At 48.8% G+C, this 19,569-nt stretch overlaps 1 protein-coding gene across 1 annotated transcript in view; it reads left to right on the top strand.

Annotated features, from left to right (window-relative positions):
• Nucleotides 1-19,569, top strand: part of ABCC1 (ATP binding cassette subfamily C member 1) — a 193,206-nt gene that overhangs the window by 53,216 nt on the left and 120,421 nt on the right. Inside the window, exons 2-5 of the mRNA XM_025370697.1 lie at nt 1,627-1,803; nt 3,583-3,708; nt 10,074-10,211; nt 12,018-12,143. Of these exons, the coding sequence (XP_025226482.1) occupies nt 1,627-1,803; nt 3,583-3,708; nt 10,074-10,211; nt 12,018-12,143 (567 nt within the window). The remainder of the gene's footprint in view (nt 1-1,626; nt 1,804-3,582; nt 3,709-10,073; nt 10,212-12,017; nt 12,144-19,569) is intronic.

The raw sequence follows: 19,569 nt of genomic DNA, 5'->3' as shown, positions 1-19,569 counted from the left end.
AGTGGTGGCAGTGATATTGGTGGTGGTGATGGCGGTAGTATTGGTGATGGTGGTGGTGGTGATGGTGACGGTGGTGATGGCGATGTGGTGATGGCGATGTGGTGATGGCGTTGGTGGTGATGGCATTGGTGGTGATGGCGTTGGTGGTGGCAGTGATATTGGTAGTGGTGATGGTGGTGATGGTTGTACTGGTGGTGGTGGTGGTGGTGATGGCGATGGTGGTGATGATGGCGATGGTATGGTGTTGGCAGTGATATTGGTGGTGATGGTGATGATGGCGATGGTGGTGATGATGGCGATGGTATGGTGTTGTCAGTGATATTGGTGGTGATGATGGTGGTGATGGTGATGATGGCGATGGTGGTGATGGTGGTGATGGTGGCGATGGTATGGTATTGGCAGTGATATTGGTGGTGATGATGGTGGTGATGATGGCGATGGTGGTGATGATGGCGATGGTAGGGTGTTGGCAATGATATTGGTGGTGATGATGGTGGTGATGGTGGCGATGGTGGTGATGATGGTGATGGTATGGTGTTGGCAGTGGTGATGGTGATGATGGCAATGGCGATGGTGGTGGTGATGGTGGCGGTGGTATGGTGTTGGCAGTGATATTGGTGGTGGTTATGGCAGTGGTGATGATGGTGGTGGTGGTGATGATGATAGTGGTGGTGATGATATTGGTGGTGATGGTGACGGTGGTGGTGGTGATGGTGGTGATGTGATGGTGATGGCGGTGGTGGTGGTGGCGGCAGTGGTATTGGTATTGATGGTGGTGGTGATGGTCATAGTGGGGGAGGTGGTGGTAATGAATGAAGATGATTAGAAAGCCCTCAGTTCACAAGGTCAGAGTGATCTAGATGACACAGATTCTTCAGTTATAAGAGAATATCCTTCAGCGTTCCTTTAAATGGCTGTCTCCATCTTTTATACTACAGTGGGACTTGCCACAGGTTCTGGGGACTGTTAATGTGACATGAGATGCTACATACCTTTTTGTTGGTGAGGTTTTTTTGTGTGTATGCACTGTTTGTGTGTGTGTGTGAGAGAGAGAGAGAGAGAGAGACAGGGTCTCGCTCTGTTGCCCAGGGTGTAGTGCAGTGGGATGATCTCAGCTCACTGCAACTTCCACCTTCCAGGTTCAGGCAGTCCTCCCACTTCAGCCTCCTGAGTGGCTGGGAATACAGGCACGTTCCATGCTCAGCCATTTTTTGTGTTTTTCATAGAGGCAGCATCTCACTATGTTGACTAGGCTCGTCTCGAACTCCTGGCCTAAGGTGGTCTGCCCACTTGGCCTCCCAAAGTGCTGGGATTACAGGCACGAGCTACGCATCTGACTTGTATGCTCCTGCTAAGAGAGCTTTATTTATTAATTTTGAAACAGGGTCTCTGTTGCTCAGGTAGGAGTGCAGAAGGCACCACGTACCTTTATCCCTCGTTCCTTGTTTCTTAATCTTTCTGGCTACCGATCTTTTGAGTTTGCATGTTCATCCTGAGAGGTCCTTGGATATATAGGAGCCTTGTCTGTTTTATTCAAACCCCGTGGCAGCTGGTTTCACGCTCCAGGTGAGCTCCTGTCCTCTGGGGTGTGTCCTGCTGACTCCTCGCCTGTGTTTGTGTTCGCAGGACTGGAATGTCACGTGGTATACCAGCAACCCTGACTTCACCAAGTGCTTTCAGAACACGGTCCTCGTGTGGGTGCCTTGTTTTTACCTCTGGGCCTGTTTCCCCTTCTACTTCCTCTATCTCTCCCGACATGACAGGGGCTACATTCAGATGACACTTCTCAACAAAACCAAAACTGTAAGTCACCAAGGGGTTTTGTTGTGGGGGGCAGGGAGGTGCACCTGGACGGGGAGTGGTGGTTGGTGAGAATTGACATTTCTCTTCTAGTTAGTTGGCTCTAAGTTCCTTCTTCTAGAAGGCAGAAGAATAATGTGGGAGGTGAAAACTGGAGCTCTGGAGACACACATGGGTACAAATCTTGGCTCTGCCACTTAGTATTTGGCCTGGAGCAAATTTTTTAACCTTCCCAAGCCTCAGTTTCTCTGTTCATGCAACAGGAATGATAGGATTGTTCTCAAGGCATTACTGGGAGGTTATCAGCTCTTCCCCTCTTACTGAGGCGATCTCCTTTTTATTTAATTAAATATATGTATATAGATTTTTTTCTGGCCAATTTTTAATTTATTTTTTGTAGAGAGAGGGGTCTTGCTGTGTTGCCCAGGCTGGTCTTGAATTGAAACCTGGCCTCAAGCAGTCGTCCTGCCTTGGTCTCCCAGAGTACTCGGATTACAGGTGTGAACCTCCATGCCTGGCCCCTAATTTTTTTTTTTCAAGTTGACTTTTATTTTGAAATAATTTAATGCTGCAGGAAAATTGCAATAATGGGCCGGGCGTGGTGGCTTACGTCTGTAATCCCAACACTTTGGGAAGCCGAGGCGAGCAGATCACTTGAGGCCAGGATTTCGAGACCAGCCAGGCCAACATAGTGAACCCTGTCTCTACAAAAAATATAAAAATGAGCTGGGTGTGGTGGCACATGCCTGTAATCTTAGCTACTTGGGAGGCTGAGGTGAGAGGATCCCTTGAACCTAGGAGGTGGAGGTTGCAGCGAACTGAGATTGTGCCACTGCACTCTAGCCTGTGCAACAGAGCGAGACTCCTTCTAAAAAAAAAAAGTTGCGATAATGATACCAGGAACTGCTGCCTAATTTTCTCTATCTATCACTCATAGTCACTGTTTTTTGTTTTGTTTTGTTTTGTTTTGTTTTGTTTTGAGACGGTGTTGCTCTGTCATCTAGGCTGGAGTGCAATGGTATGATCACAGCATACTGCAACCTTGAACTCCTGGCTCAAGCCATCCTGCCTTAGGTTTTTGAGTAGCTAGTAGCTGGGACTGCAGGCATACACCACCATGCCTGGCTAATTTAAAACAATTTTTTGTAGAGACAGGGTCTCGCTTTGTTGCCCAAGCTGTTCTCAAACTCCTGGCTTCCAGTGATCCTCCTGCCTCGGCCTCCCAAAGTGCTGATATTACAGGCATGAATCTGGCCTGTATTCACTGATTTTTTTAAGCTTTTGCTACCTTTGTTTTATCATGAGCTTTTGCTCTCTATATATATATGCATGCTATAATTTATTTTTTCTGAATCATTTGAGAATGGATGCACCTTGAGACATATCCCACCCACAGAGGACCCTCAGTAAATACTGGTTGAATGAATGGTTCTTGTGGAGGGCTTTCTTATGCAGTGTGCCGGGGTTGAAGCTAGAGATGGGCTGTGGGCTGAGCTCTTGAGTGTTCAGGCAGTGGGGAGCATGGTGACCAGACAGACAGTCCTGTTGGAGGCAGTGGGGCGGAGCAAGCTGGTTACAGACTGTCACGTGCCAGCCTGGATGCCACCTCACCCTACCGAGGACTTGTCCTTATCCCAGAGGATATGTGTTGTGTCCTAGGACTGTGGCTGATCGCTTGAAGGCTGGCTGCTTCCCCTACCCCTGGGGCTGAGCTGTTTGCGCAGGCCCTGGGGGAGGTTCCAGTGCTGTCTGTTGTAGGACGTGTATGTGCTTCTCTTCCAGGCCTTGGGATTTTTGCTGTGGATCGTCTGCTGGGCAGACCTCTTCTACTCTTTCTGGGAAAGAAGTCGGGGCATATTCCTGGCCCCAGTGTTTCTGGTCAGCCCAACTCTCTTGGGCATCACCATGGTAAGTAGGAGCTGGCTGTGATCCCTGGGCCATCTGCTGGGCTCAGTGGAGACCAAAAGTAGTAACTGGCATTTAGAAATATAAAGACACAGGCTGGGTATGGTGGCCCATGCCTGTAATCCCATCAGTGTGGGAGGCTGAGACAGGTGGATCACTTGAGGTCAGGAGTTCAAGACGAGCCTGGCCAACATGGCAAAACCCCATCTTTACTAAAAATACATACATGTATGAGATATTTATGTATATGAGATATATATATATATGTGAGATATAGATATGTGAGAGAGATATATATACACACACATAAAATATAAAGCCCTCGCTGTAAAAACCCAGAAACCTGGCTTTTCTTGAAAAACTCAAAGATCTCACAAGACTCCAATCATAGTTTTTTGAGGCAGTGATCAGCTGGAGCTGGGATACAAATGTAGTCTCTTTTTTTTTTTTTTCTTTTTTTTTTTTTTAAGAGGTGGGATCTCACTTTCATCCAGGCTGGAGTGCAGGGGCATCATCATAGTTAACTACAACCTCAAACTTCTGGCCTCAAGCAATCCTCCTACCTCAGCCTTCTGAGTAGTTGGGACTACAGATGTGTGTCACCACGCCCAGCTTATTTTTGGCTAATTTTAAGATTTTTTGTAGAAATGGGATCTCACTGTGTTGTCTAGGCTGGTCTTAAAACTCTTGGCCTCAAGTGATCCTCCTGTCTGGTCCTCCCAGAGCACTGGCATTATAAGCATGAGCCACTGTTCCCAGCCCCAACTGCAGTCTTTGGATGGGGCGTGTGTTGTCCATTTTGCCACGATCCCCACCACGCCTTACTGTCTTCCCTGCCACTGATTCTGAGTGACAGATGCCACTTTTTGTTGCATTTGCCATACTTTGCTCTTGTAGTGGCTACTTTGGTCACTTATATACTAACTGCCGGGGGCCTAAGGGCCTTGAGTTTTTAATATCTGGCGTAGGGGGTGGGTTGCTAAGCTAAACAGGGAACTGCTCTGTCCCAGGGGGATACACAACTTAGTGAGTGATAGAGACAAGGAAACAACTTTATTAATTACAGCTGACATGTATGGAGCACTTACTATATATGTACCTGGCAGTATTCTTGGTGTTTCATGTGTCTTGAAATTGATTGAATTTTCACAACAACCCTGTGAGATGGGTACTGCTTTGCCCCCATGTTACAGGTGAGGAAACAAGGCACGGAGAAGTTAAGTGTTCTATTCAAGGTCACACTGCTCATGTGCAGCTGAGTCAGGGGTGGGATCCCAGAGGCCATGCTTTTAGCTCCTGCAGCCTGCAGCTTCTGAGCTCCTGCAGCCTGCAGCTTCTGAGCCCCTGATCAGAGAGTTCTCGGAGAGTGTAGCCCTCAAGTATTGTAAAAAGTGGAGGGAGGCTGGGCATGGTGGCTCATGGCTGTAATCCCAGCACTTTGGGAGGCCAAGGTGGGAGAATCACTTGAGGTCAGGAGTTTGAGACCAGTCTAGCCAACATGGCGAAACCCCATCTCTACTAAAAATAAAAAAATTAGCCGGCGTGGTGGCACACGCATGTAGTCCCAGCTACTCAAGAGGCTGAGGCAGGAGATTGCTTGAACCTGGGAAGCAGAGGCTGCATGCAGTAAGCCGAGATCGTGATACTGCTCCAGTCTGAGGGACAGAGCGAGACCTCATCTCAAAAAAGAAAAAAAATAAAAAGAGAGAACAAGTTTAAGGCAGGACATTCTGAGCAGGGTGAACAGGTTGTCCAGGGAGGGGTAGAAGGTTAAGGGGAGTATGCAGGCAGGGAGGGCGAGGTGTTCCATGAAGGAACACAGTGTGAAGGTTGAGGGAACAGAGTGGACGTGACAGAGGGGTCAGGAAAGGCAATGTGGAACCAGGTTGCCAAGGACCATGAATCTTTATTTTTCTAAATTAATTTTTAATTTTTTAAATTTTAGAGTCAGAGTCATACTCTGTCGCCCAGGCTGGACTTCCTTGGCATGAGATCACAGCTCACTGCAGGCTTGAACTCCTGGGCTAAAATGATCCTTCTGCCTCAGCCTCCCAAGTAGCTGGGAACATAGACATGTGCCAACATGCCCGGCTAAATTTATTTTTTATTTTCTTTCCCCTATCGGGGGAAACCCTTCCCCCAGTATTCAGTGTGGGTTCTTTTTTATTTCCCTAAGCGTCAGCTGGTCTGAGAAATAAAGGGGAAGGGGAAAAGAGTACAAGAGAAAAAAATTTTAAAGCTGGGTGTCCGGCGGAGACGTCACACGTCGGCAGCTTCTGTAATGCTCCTGAGCCATAAAACCAGCAAGTTTTTATTAGTGACTTTCAAAAGGGGAGGGAGTATATGAACAGGGTGTGGGTCACAGAGATCACATGCTTCACAAGGTAATAAAATATCACAAAGCAAATGGAGGCAGGGCAAGATCACAGGACCACAGGACGGGACAAAATTAAAATTGGTAATGAAGTTTCTGGCACGCATTATCATTGATAACATCAGGAGACAGGGTTTGAGAGCAGACAAGCGGTCTGACCAAACTATTAGGCGGGAATTTCCTCATCCTGATAAACTTGGGAGCTCTACAGGAGACCGGGGCTTATTTCATCCCTTTGTCTTTGACCGTAAAAGACAACCACCCCCAAAGCGGCCATTTCAGAGGCCTACACTCAGGGGCACATTCTCTTTCTCAGGGATGTTCCTTGCTGAGAAAAAGAATTCCGTAATATTTCTCCTTTTGCTTTTGAAAGAAGAGAAACATGGCTCTTTTCTGCCCGGATCACCGGCAGTCAGAGTTTAAGGTTATCTCCCTTGTTCCGTGAACATTGCTGTTATCCTGTTCTTTTTTTCAAGGTGCCCAGATTTCATATTGTTCAAGCACACAGGCTCTACAAACAATTTGTGCAGTTAACGCAGTCATCACAGGGTCCGGAGGTGACATACATCCTCCTCAGTTCACGAAGATGATGGGATTAAGAGATTAAAGACAGGCATAGGAAATCATAAGAGTATTGATTGGGGCAGTGATAAGTGTCCATGAAATCTTCACAATTTATGTTCAGAGATTGCAGTAAAGACAAGTGTAAGAAATTATGAAAGTAATAATTTGGGGAACTAATAAATGTCCATGAAATCTTCACAATTGTGTTCTGCCATGGCTTCAGCCGGTCCCTAACTTCCTGCAACATTCCCCTGAGATGGAATTTTGCTCTTGTTGCCCAGGCTGGAGCGTAATGGCATGATCTTGACTTGCCGCAACCTCTGCCTCCCGGGTTCAAGCGATTTTCCTGCCTCAGCCTTCTGAGAAGACGGGATTACAGGCATGTGCCACCACACCTGGCTAATTTTGTATTCTTTTTATTTTTTATTTTTAATTTTTTTTTTGAGATGGAGTCTCACTCTGTCGCCCAGGCTGGAGTGCAGTGGCCGGATCTCAGCTCACTGCAAGCTCCGCCTCCCGGGTTTATGCCATTCTCCTGCCTCAGCCTCCCAAGTAGCTGGGACTACAGGTGCCCGCCACCTCGCCTGGCTAATGTTTTGTATTTTTAGTAGAGACGGGGTTTCACTGTGTTAGCCAGGATGGTCTCGATCTCCTGACCTCATGATCCGCCCGTCTCAGCCTCCCAAAGTGCTGGGATTACAGGCTTGAGCCACCGTGCCCGGCCTAATTTTGTATTCTTAGTAGAGATGGGATTTCACCATGTTGGCCAGGCTGGTCTCGAACTCCCGACCTCAGGTGATCCACCTTGGTCCCCCAAGTGCTGGGATTACAGGCATGAGCCACCACCCCTGGCCAATTTGTTATTTTTGTAGATACGAGGTCTCCCTATGTTGCCCAGGCTGGCCTCAAACTCCTTGTCTCAAGTGATCCTCCTGTCTGGGCCTCCTAAAGTGCTGGGATTGTGGGTGTGAGCCACCATGCCTGGCCCAGACCATTCTGTATAGCACACATAGGTGCTGTCCACTCTCTGCCAGGAACTGTCCTAATCCCTTTATTTATTGACCCTTTTACATTGTGTATTAGATAAGCAAACTGTGGTACAGAGAGGAGAAGCACTGGCCCAAGGTCACCTGGTCAGTAAGTGGTAGGGCCAGCTTCCAGTCTAGGCCTCAGTGTGTAGCCTGGCACCTGTGGGGCTCTCTCTGCTTCACGCCTGGCTCTCCTGCTGGGTTTGATTCCCCTTTGTGTCCTCAGAGCCTGGCACTGTGCCTGGCATGCAGTAAGCAACCCATAAATGTATGGAGGGAATGAGAGAGTAAAGGGCTTTGCTTTGTCCTGAATTCGGGTCTTGGGCTCAGTGTTCTGGCAGTGGGGTATTAGAGTGGATTTTTTTTTTTTTTTTTTTAATTTCACTATAATAGAGACAAAGTCTCTCCATGTTGCCCAGGCTAGTCTTAAACTCCTGGGCTCAAGTGATCCCCTTGCCTCGGCCTCCTAAAGTGGTGGGATTAAGGGCATGAGCCACTGTAACCTGGTCAGCTATTTTTGACTTGAGTAGATCGTCCTCCCTTAACTGTCCTTGTTCCTGGTCTTTTCTTTTTTCTTTGAGGCAGAGTTTTGCTCTTCTTGCCCAGGCTGGTGTGCAATGGCGCGATCTTGGCTCACTGCGACCTTGGCCTCCTGGGTTTAAGAGATTCTCCTGCCTCAGCCTCCCCAGTAACTGGGATTACAGGCACACGCCATCATGCCTGGCTAATTTTTGTATTTTTAGTAGAGACGAGGTTTCACCACGTTGGCCAGGCTGGTCTCAAACTCGACCTTGGGTGATCCACATGCCTCGGCCTCCCAAAGTGGTGGGATTACAGGTGTGAGCCACTATGCCCGGCCGTTCCTGGTCTTTGGATCGTTCATTTATGCCTCTGTCTGTCACCCTGGGGACAGGGGGTGATAGTCTGAGGGCTGGGGCTTTTGACCCCTCAGGCGACTTTGAGCTGGGCTGGCCGAGAGGTGAACCGGCCTGTGAGATTGTCAGCCTGTCTTCGTCCACCTGAGGTCTCTGGGATGGAATGGAGGACAGCTCGCTGTGGATGCATCAGAAACATTCTGACTATATCCCAGGGAACCAGAATATGCAGGCACTGGGAATATGGGACAGGATGCAGCCAGCATACATTTTTTTTTTTTCCTTTGAGATGGAGTCTCACTCTGTCACCCAGGCTGGAATGCCGTGGCGTGATCTCAGCTCACTGTAGCCTCTGCCTTCCAGGTTCAAATGATTCTCCTGCCTCAGCTTCCCAGGTAGCTGGGACTACAGGTGCACGCCACCACGCCTGGATAATTTTTGTATTTTTAGTAGAGAGTTTTACCATGTTGGTCAGGCTGTTCTCAAACTCCTGACCTCAAGTGACCTGCCCGCCTTGGCCTCCCAAAGTGCTGGGATTACAGGTATGAGCCACTGCGCCCGGCTGATTTTTTTTTTTTTTAATTTTTTTATGCGTACTCTGTACCAGGCGTTGGAGACACAAGCATATAGTCTAGCTGTGCAAACAGACATTAAACAGATGATTCCTCAAAAAGGCACAAAATGTTTAAACGTCTGCAGAGTGCTGTGCGAGAGTGAAGGTGGGGAGCTTGATTTGGTCTGGAGGATAACCAGGCTTCTCTGAGGGAGGGATGGTGGAGCTGAAGCCTGAGAATGAGCAGGTTGTTAAAAAACTGAAGGGTCTGAGGGCAGAGGACCAGATGGGGAGAATAGCCCATGTAAAGTCCTGGTGGTCACAAGGGAAGACTTGAGAGTTCTGTGTGGCTGGAGCAGAGATGGCCGAGGCGGAGAGCAGGGGCGATGGGGCAGAGGCTGACCCCGGGAACGTTGAGCATCAGGACAGGTGGGTTTTGTTTTTCATTCCAGGTACTCTGCCTGTTCTTTTAAATAAAGTTTTATTGGCATGAAGGCATGTCCATTCATTTACATCTTGTCTATGGCTGCTTTCACACTACAGTGGCAAAGCTGAGTAGTTTTGATGTAGAGTCTATGGCCCATGAAGTCCAAAATATTTATTATGTGGTCCATTAAGAAATAGTGTGGCTGGGAGCAGTGGCTCACACCTGTAATCCCAGAATTTTGGGAGGCCAAGGCAAGCGGATCACCTGAGGTCAGGAGTTTGAGACCAGCCTGGCCAACATGGTTAAACCCTGTCTTTACTAAAAATACAAAAATTAGCTAGGTGTGGTGGCAGGCACCTGTAGTCCCAGCAGCTACTTGGGAGGCTGAGGCAGGAGGGTCACTTGAACCTGGGAGTCAGAGGTTGCAGTCAGCTGAGACTGCGCCACTGCACTCCAGCCTGGGCAACAAGAGTGAAACTCTGTCTCAAAAAAAAAAAAAAGAAAAGAAAAATAACCAACAACTCCTGTCGTGTGCTTCTCTCCTTAGCTGCTTGCTACCTTTTTAATTCAGCTGGAGAGGAGGAAGGGAGTTCAGTCCTCAGGGATCATGCTCACTTTCTGGCTGGTAGCCCTACTGTGTGCCCTAGCCATCCTGAGATCGAAAATTATGACTGCCTTAAAAGAGGTAAGTGGCGGTGGTGTCATTCTTCATCTTCCTTCAGTGGCCCCGGGGGGAGAGATGCTGGGTCCCTCTGGCTTGGGTAGGAGTCATGCGTTGCCATGGGAACCAGGGGATGGGTACCACAAGCACCTAGCTTCTCCCTTGGTGACTTCCCTACCCCACCAAATCCTCACCAAGTCAGCCCCAGCTTTTTTTCTAGCACTTTCTTTCCCCAGGGCCCGATTTGTCTATGTTGCGCCCAGGGGCTCCTGTGGGACCTCCAAGGACAGGAGCTGTGGGCAGATGCCAGGCTGGGATGGAGCCGAGCCCAGAACGGTGTTTGCAGAGTGACTGTTCCCCTGGGGGACCCTAGGCTTGTCCTCACGTTACCTTTGTCCCATCAGTTGCTGTTCTGGCTGGAGAAGTTGTTTACATTGGCTGCCGTGAGCTGCTCCTAGGAATTTTGAGGAGTGTGCACTTTTTTTGTTGTTGAGACGGAGTCTTGCTCTGTCGCCAGGCTAGAGTGCGTGATCTCGGCTCACTACAACTTCCACCTCCTGTGTTCAAGTGATTCTCCTGCCTCAGCCTCCCGAGTAGCTGGGACTACAGGCATGCGCCACCACGTCCAGCAAATTTTTGTATTTTTAGTAGAGACGGGGTTTCACCGTGTTGGCCAGGATGGTCTCGATCACTTGACCTCGTGATCCACCCACCTTGGCCTCCCAAAGTGTTGGGATTACAAGCGTGAGCCACCGCGCCCAACCTGGAGTGTATGCTTTTAGAATAACCTGCTGTTCCTGCCGTCTTGGAGCTAATTAGAGACTGGCGTGAGGCAAAGGAAGGAAAAGAAGCTGAACATTTGACCATTGAGCGCCTACATATTGTCATGAGTGATGGCAGCTGATGCTGATTGAGTTCATGTTTTCAAAATGCCTCGCAGGGGACTATGTATGTTTCACAAATATTCTTCCTGACCTCTTGCAGTGACTTGGACAGAATTTCTCAGCCTCAGCACTAATCGACATTTTAGATAGGAGACTTCTTGGTTGTAGGGGCTATCCTGTGCTTTGTAGACATTTAGGGGTGTCCCTGGCTTCCCCTGACTGGGTGCCAAAATACTCCCAAGTTACAACAAACAAGATGTCCCCTCACACTGCCACATGTTTCCTGGGAGGCAGAATCACCCCTGGTTAAGCACCATAGGTGATTTATAGGTGGGGAAACTGAGGCACAGGGTGGTTCAATAAGTTGACAAGATCCCACAGCTAGTATGGGAGAGCCAGACCTTGATACAGCTCTGTTTCACTCCCAAGCCCTGTCTTCCTCCCGTCAGGCAGCGGTGAGCAGTGAGACTACCCGTGATGGAGCCGGCTTTCTGCCATTACGTCCCTGGGGGAGCTGGGAGCCTGCAATGGCCCTGGAGCTGAGTGGGTGCACTTTCCGTGGTGCTGTCTGCCCTCTGGGTTTCTGCTACCTGCTCTCAAAATGTGATCTTTTTTTTTTTTTTGAGATGGAGTCTGGCTCTGTCACACAGGCTGCAGTGCAGTGGCGCGATATCGGCTCACTGCAGCCTTCGCCTCCTGGGTTCAAGTGATTCTCCTGTCTCAGCCTCCTGAGTAGCTGGGATTACAGTCACCTGCCATCACGCCTGGCTAATTGTTATATTTTTAGTAGAGACGGGCTTTCACCATGTTGACCAGGCTGGTCTCCAACTCTTGACCTCAGGTGATCGGCCTGTCTCGGCCTCCAAAAGTGCTAGGATTACAGGCGTGCCACCGCACACAGCCCCCACAATGTGATCTTTTTCCTCCTTCCTTCCCCACCATGCAGGACGCCCAGGTGGATCTGTTTCGTGACATCACTTTCTACATCTACTTTTCCCTCGTACTCATTCAGCTCGTCTTGTCCTGTTTCTCAGATCGTTCACCCCTGTTCTCGGAAACCATCCACGACCCTGTAAGTGTGACCACAGACAAGTATGTGTGTGTGTGTGTGTGTGTGTGAGAGAGAGAGAGAGAGAGAAGCGTGACACGGTACCAGCTAACATTTCTTAGATCCATCCAGGATCTCGTTCCAGCATCCCTCAACCCCTGATACAGGGAATATCAACCCGCCTACTTTACAGATGGAAAAACTGAGGCTTAAATGTGACTAGGGGAGCTGAAGGAGAGAATCTACTTTGTTGTTGATGAACTACTGTGTCTTGCAGGCCTGTAGGTTTCTCACTTGGCATGGTGATTTTGGAAAGTGTGAGCAGATAATTACAAATCAGGTTTTTTTAAATGTTCTGGAAAAGTGAGAAGTTGTGACAGGTTAGGCCTATAATCCCACAGGGCAGAGCTGAGGAGTTGCTGGAGTCCCCACCACTCCCTATTGTATTATACTGGCTTGCTTTCTGCACTTGTAGCAGATGCCTGGCCCCTGAGGGATTTGAGTTTGAGATTCTTGGTCTGTTTTGTCAGTTTCAGAGAAATTCTGTAAATATGGAAGGTTATCAGCGAGGATTGTGGAGATGGCCACCCCTTCTGCTAGTAAAACAAAAGGGAACACTTTATTCATTTCCCTTAATATTTTTCTTTCTTCTTTTTTTGAGACAGGATTTTGCTCTGTTGCCCAGGCTGGAGTGCAGTGGTGTGATCTCAGCTCACTGTATCCTTGACCTACTGGGCTCATGCAATCCTCCTACCTCAGCTTTCTGAGTAGCTGGAATTACAGGCACACACCACCATGCCTGGCTAATTTTTTTCTTTCTTCAACTTTTAAGTTCCAGGGTACATGTACAGGATGTGCAGGTTTGTTACATAGGTAAATGTGTGCCATGGTGATTTGCTGCACAGATTAACCCATCATCTAGGAATCAAGCCCAGGATCCATTAGCTATTCTTCCTGATGCTCTGCCGCCACCTGCTCCCCAACTTGGCTTACTTTTAATTACTTAATAATTAATGATGGGGAGATGGGGTCTTACTATGCTTACTATGTTGTCCAGGCTGGTCTCAAACCCCTGGGCTCAATCAATCTTCTCGCCTTGGCCTCTCAAATTGCTGGGACTACATGCGTGAGTTACCACGCCTGGCCTATTCTTTATTTATTTATTTTTTTTTAACAGAGATGGGATCTTGCTGTGTTGCCCGGGCTCATGTGCAGCTTTTGATAAGAGAAATCTGGGAAGGCCTGCCCAGAAAACTGCATGTGAGCAGAGACCTACAGGGGTGAGGGAGTGGGTGGAGCAAATACCTAGAGGAAGGCGGAGGGGAGTAAGTGCGAGGGCCCTGGGGTGGGGAGGTGTGGAGGAAACAGCAGGAAAAAGCCAGCACAGCAGGAGAAGGCTAAGAGACGGTGGGTGCCTGAGAGGTGGGACAGTCCTCTTGTGAGCCGGATGAGCTGTTTGGGTTTTATTGTGAGTGTGGCAGGGAGGCCTTGGAGCACCTGTTTAATGCTGATTCATGGCTAGTCAGCTGGTAATGGGCAGACTGCAGTGGGAGCACTTTTCACCTCTGTGGTTCTGTTGGGTTTGGCCTGAACCTCTGTGAGGGACAGAGGCTCGCCTTGTGGGTGATAAAAGGGCTTGGTGGGCATCAGTATGGAGGAGGAGGTTGACGATAACCAAGCGATTTTAGAAACCTATGTCCCAGGCCAGGCGTGGTGGCTCACACCCGTAATCCCAGCACTTTGGGAATCCGAGGCAGGCAAATCACTTGAGTTCAGGAGTTCGAGACCAGCCTAGCCAACGTGGTGAAACGCCATCTCTGCTAAAAATACAAAAATTAGCCAGGCATGGTGGTGCACGCTTGTAATCCCAGAACTTTGAGAGGCCAAGGCGAGAGGATCAATTGAGCCCAGGGGTTTGAGACCAGCCTGGGCAACATGGTAAGACCCCATCTCCCCATCTTTTAATTATTAATTAAGTAATTAAAAGTAAGCCAAGTTGGGGAGCAGGTGGCGGGAGAGCATCAGGAAGAATAATTCAGTCGGGAGGCTGAGGCAGCAGAATCACTTGACCCTGGGAGGCGAAGGTTGCAGTGAGCGGAGATCACACCACTGTACTCCAACCTGGGTGACAGAGTGAGACTCTGTCTAAAAAAAAAAAAAAAGAAATGCATGTCTACTGTATGTTCTGAGGAGTCCCGTATTGGTATTTCCTTGCCCAAAGAGGAGCTGGGTTGGAGAAATGAGCAAGTGCGTGTGTCTGTATATGTGTTCCTGTGCATCTGTGTGTACCTGTGTGTATGCATGCATGTGCATGCTGGTGTGACTCTGTAGTCACAGGCATGTATATGCGTGTATGTGCTTATATGTGAATGTGTGCTTGTGTGCTTAAGTTCATGTGTGTGTCTGAGTATGTGTGTATGTGTGTCTTTGTGTTGTGTGTGCTTGCATATGTATAAAGTTCACAAAGGCAATGATCATACCTGGGTCACTTCATTTTGGATCCCTGGCTGGTGCCTGACACAGAAGAGAGGAAGGGGCTTATGAGTCAGTGGTTGTTGTGTGTATTATGTATCAGTGTGTGTGAGTGTGTGGCAGCTGAGTGTCCCCGTTTGTCAAATGTTGGGCTATTCTTTTTTTTTCTTTTTTTGAGATGGATTCTTGCTCTTGTTGCCCAGGCTGGAATGCAGTGGCACGACCTCGGCCCACTGCAACCCTGCCTCCTGGGTTCAAGCAATTCTTCTGCTTCAACCTCCTGAGTGACTGGGGTTATAGGTGCCTGCCACCACGCTCGACTAATTTATATATATATATATTTTTTTTTTTTTTTTTTAAGTCGGAGTCTTACTCTGTCGCTCAGGCTGGAGTGCAGTGGCGCGATCTCAGCTCACTGCAAGTTCCGCCTCACGGGTTCACGCCATTCTCCTGCCTCAGCCTCCCGAGTAGCTGGGACTACAGGCTCCTGCCACCACGCCTGGCTAATTTTTAAAATATTTTTAGTAGAGACGGGGTTTCACTTTGTTAGCCAGGATGGTCTCAATCTCCTGACCTCGTGATCCGCCCGCCTCGGCCTCCCAAAGTGCTGGGATTACAGGCGTGAGCCACCATGTCCAGCCAATTTTTGTATTTTTAGTAGAGATGAGGCTTCACCACTTTGGCCAGGCTGGTCTCAAACTCCTGAACTCAGGTGATCCACCAGCCTCAGCCTCCCAAAGTGTTGGGATTACAGGGGTGAGCCACCGCGCCTGGCCGAGCCGTTCTTTAGAACTGGGATTTATACAAAACAAATCATACCTTACCTGGGTGGCCGCAGACCTTGGATTGCGGAGGGTAAACCGAGTCTGGTTGGGGCTGCCTGGCTAGCTAGCGTGGGGATCACCTGACCCATCAGGCTTCCTCTGGGAGCCTGGGAAGAACTCTCTTGCCATGGATGGTTCTGGAAGCTTTTTGAAGGAGGGACTTTCTGATTTCTGATCTCCCTTGGGAATCTGGATAAATTCTCTTTCACTTCTCCCCTGGGCGTGTGTGTAGTAGGGTGACTCACAGAGCTGACTTGGACCTTTTTTTGTGCTTTCTGCATTCCTGGGATTCTGGCAGCCTGGGCCTGGGATCTGCTCTGCCACCCTGGGTGGCATGAAGCTCTCAGCTCTGGCGGCTAAAAGGCTGCATTGTTGGGGGGCTGGGACACCCTGACTCTTCTCCCCAGTCATTGTTTTCTGTCTCTGTCTCATCTCCCCCGGCTCCCCCTGTGTCATTGCTGGTCCTCCAAGATGGTGGAAGACACTGTGGTTTGTCTCTTTGGAGTCTCGCTCTGTCGCCAAGGCTGTAGTGCAATGGCATGATCTTGGCTCTGCAGCCTCCGCCTCCCAGGTTCAAGCGATTCTCCTGCCTCAGCCTCCTGAGTAGCTGGGACTACAGGCACGTGCCACCATGCCCAGCTACTTTTTGTATTTTTAGCAGAGATGGGGTTTCGCCACGTTGGCCAGGATGGTCTTGATCTCCTAACTTCAAGTGATCCGCCCACTTTGGCCTCCTAAAGTGCTGGGATTACAGGCTTGAGCCACTGTGCCCGGCCGTGGTCTGCCTCTTGTGCAGTGAGATCCAGCAGGGTGTCACATGTGGGTGTGCAGGCTGCTGCATTGCTGACATTTGTGCACGTGTCCAGGAGAGAACACTTTGATTGGCTGACACTCTCTGTCCAGGAAGCCTGAACTTCCCTTTGGGTTCCTGTTCAGGAACCCCATGGGGGTGCCATTTATCTTTTTGCAGATTAGAGTTTAGACCAGGAGTTAGCCAGTAGCTCACGGGCCGAATCTGGGCTGCTGCCTGTTTTTGTAAATAAAGTTTTATTGGAACACAGCCACTCGCATTCATCACATAGTGTCTACAGGTGCCTGGAGCTGCAACAGTAGAGTTGTGTCGTTGCCACAGAGACTGTAGCACCCACAAAGTCTAAGATACCTACCGTCTTTACAAAGGAAGTTTGTCCACCCCTAGTCTCAGCATTTCTTTAGCTCTGATGACTTGTTAACTTCCTTTTTGTCCCCTTTCCAATTTCAGGCATTCTTTCTTCCTATGCAAGGCAAGGACGGGAATCGACATTTATTAGATGCCTGCTGTGTACTAACTAGCACTATGCTAAGTTCTTTATATGCATGTCTCACTTAACTTTCACAGCAGTCCTGGTGAACTTGGTACTATTTTTCTCATTTTACAGAGAAACTGAATCGTAGACATAAGTGCCTTGCTCGATGTGAATAGTAGAGCAGAGTTTCTAACTCACGATGGGCTGTTCTGCACAATCACGTCACTTCTCTTGGTTGTAACTGCTGAACGGCAGGGTCTTGGCTAAATAATGGCTTTGTGTTAGGCTAGAAGCTTCACATGGCAGTATCCACCTTGTAACCTCAGTGCCTAAGACACAGCCTGGAACACGGTGGGCCTTTAGTGGCAATTTATTGTCGTGTTATATGGGGAGGTGCTCAGTACGTGTGGCACATTATCTTATGTCTTGCATAAGGGTGAGGTGTGCATGGGGCCTCACGGGACATCAGATTAAGCTGCTTCTCTGCCTTCATTCTGTTCTAGTATTACCAGGAAGAAAGAGGAAGGGGACTGATGTATGCACAGATGTTCTGAAGGCCTGGCATGGTGTCAAGAGCTTTATTTTCTTTTTTAAAATGTTGCATTTTGGGTGGTTAAATATATGTAACCTGAGATTCGCCATTTTAACCATTTTAAGTGTGCAATTCAGTGATGCTAAGAGGTTTTAAAAATCTTGTTCAAGGCCGGGTGCGGTGGCTCACACCTATAAACCCAGCACTTTGGGAGGCCGAGGCAGGTGGATTACTTGATACTTGAGGCCAGGAGTTCAAGACCAGTCTGACCAACATGGTGAAACCCCATCTCTACTAAAAATACAAAAATTAGCTGGGTGTGGTATTGTGCATCTGTGATCCCCACTATGTGGGAGGCCAAGGCAGGATAGTTGCTTGAACCTGGGAGGTGGAGGTTGCAGTGAGCCGAGATTGCTCCAGTCTGGGCAACAGACTGAGACCCTGTCTCAAACAAACAACGAACAAACAAAATAACCACCTAACTACCTAGCAACCTAGCTTAGCAATTAAGATGGGGGCAAGGAAGGGTAGGAACCAGGTCCTGTGAGAATCAGCTAGACTCGTGGCTTTGGGCTTGGTGCTCTTCCTTTGGGGACCTCAGCAGCCCCTTCTTGAAAATGGGTTGCAACTCGATTTGTTGTTGGCTGCACCTCCTCTCTCTGCCCCAGACCTGAGCCCTGTGATCTGAGGAGGAGGACAACGAGACACGCTCTTTGCTTGTCTTCCTGTCACTCTCAGGGATTGAATCACAGTGGAGCCAGGACGACAGGGAGAGTCCAGGCTTGCCGCTCTCCCATCCTCAGAGCAGCAGCAGGCCATCCATCAGCTGTTGCCTGTCCTCAGAGTGATCAACCAAGGCCCGGGGCAGCTGGGGTCAGGCGGGGCCTGGGTGGGAGCTGGTGGGGCTGGCTGCTTCAGGCCACTTCGTGCTGAGTCACTGAGTCGGCCAATCCTCCCCAGCTGGCCCTGCTCCCACTCCATGACTCAGATGTCTATTTCGGCCCTCGCTGCTCAGTGGGGCTCCTCCCATCTTCCTCCTGGCTCTGGGACTGCCAAGGCTTTTGGGAGCCCGGGCAGGGCTGACCAAGACTGCTAGGGCTCTAGCCCGTCCCCAGTCTCCTGCCTTTTATCTCATTGGCACTGAGTCTGTGGTTTAGGTTTGAGGGAGGAGGGTCTTGTAGATAAGGGGATCAGGGCCAAAGCAGATCATATATTAGGTCTCAACTGAAAACGGGGGTCCTGGGACCAGTTGCAGCAGCTTGATATCCCCCAGCTTGCTAGAAATGCTGGGTCTCAGGCCCCATCCCAGACCTACCAAGTCAAAATCATTTTAACAAGATATCCAGGTGGTTCAGGGTTGCAAATCACTGGTTTGGAACGTTCAGTGAATGCTGCTCAACTTATTTGCGGTAAGAGGTTTTTTCATTCCTGTCTGTACAATATGTAATATTTTCCCGCCAGCATTTTACTATGAACATTTTTAAACCTACAGAAAAGTTGAAAGAATTCTACAGTGAGCAGTCATATACTTGGTACCTAGAACCACAGTTAACATTTTGCTAAACTTGCTTTGTCATATATCTGTCTAACCAGATAGCTAATCAGCGAGCCAACCAGCTAGTTTTGTTTTTTTTTGTTTTTGTTTTTGAGGCTGGGACTCACTCTGTCTCGCAGACTGGAGTGCAGTGGTGCGATCACAACTCACTGCAGCCTCCAACTCCTGGGCTCAAATGATCCTCCCGCTTCTGCCTCCCAAGTAGCTTGAGCACTGCAGGTGCACACCACTGTGTTTGGCTGATTTTTAAATTTTATATAGGCATGAAGGGCTCCCTATGTTGCCCGGTCTGGTCTTGAACTCTTGGCCTCAAAAAATCCTCCCACCTCAGCCTCCCAAAGTACCGGGGTTACAGGTCTGAGCCACTGAACCTAGTTTTTTTTGATACCCGAAACTTATTTTGAAATATATTAGTATTCTGTCACACAGTCACTTCCAAGCAAATCATTAGCTGGAGTTCAATATCTGTTTACAGTTTGGAGTTTTTTGTTTAAAATTTACATACAGTGAAATTGCCAATCTCAAGTTAGCATTTGATGAGTCTTGGTAAAGGAATACCTTAAACCCCTGTCAAGATACAGAACATTGCAAAGACCCCAGGAAGTTCCCTTGTGCCCCTTCCTGATCAGTCTCCGTCCCCACCCACCAAGGCCTGATCTTGGACCGTTGATTCAAGCGTTGAAACTCCATTTTCTTTCCTTTTCTGCATCATGCTGTCAGTCATTTAATAATCAGGTGTTGTGCCAGGCTCTGAGCTAGAAAGAAACAGACCTTGACCACT

Source organism: Theropithecus gelada, chromosome 20 (assembly GCF_003255815.1).
Source record: "Theropithecus gelada isolate Dixy chromosome 20, Tgel_1.0, whole genome shotgun sequence".
Classification (NCBI taxonomy): Eukaryota; Metazoa; Chordata; class Mammalia; order Primates; family Cercopithecidae; genus Theropithecus; species Theropithecus gelada.
Note: the sequence above shows the minus strand (reverse complement) of the source record. Positions and strands in the feature narration are given on the sequence as shown.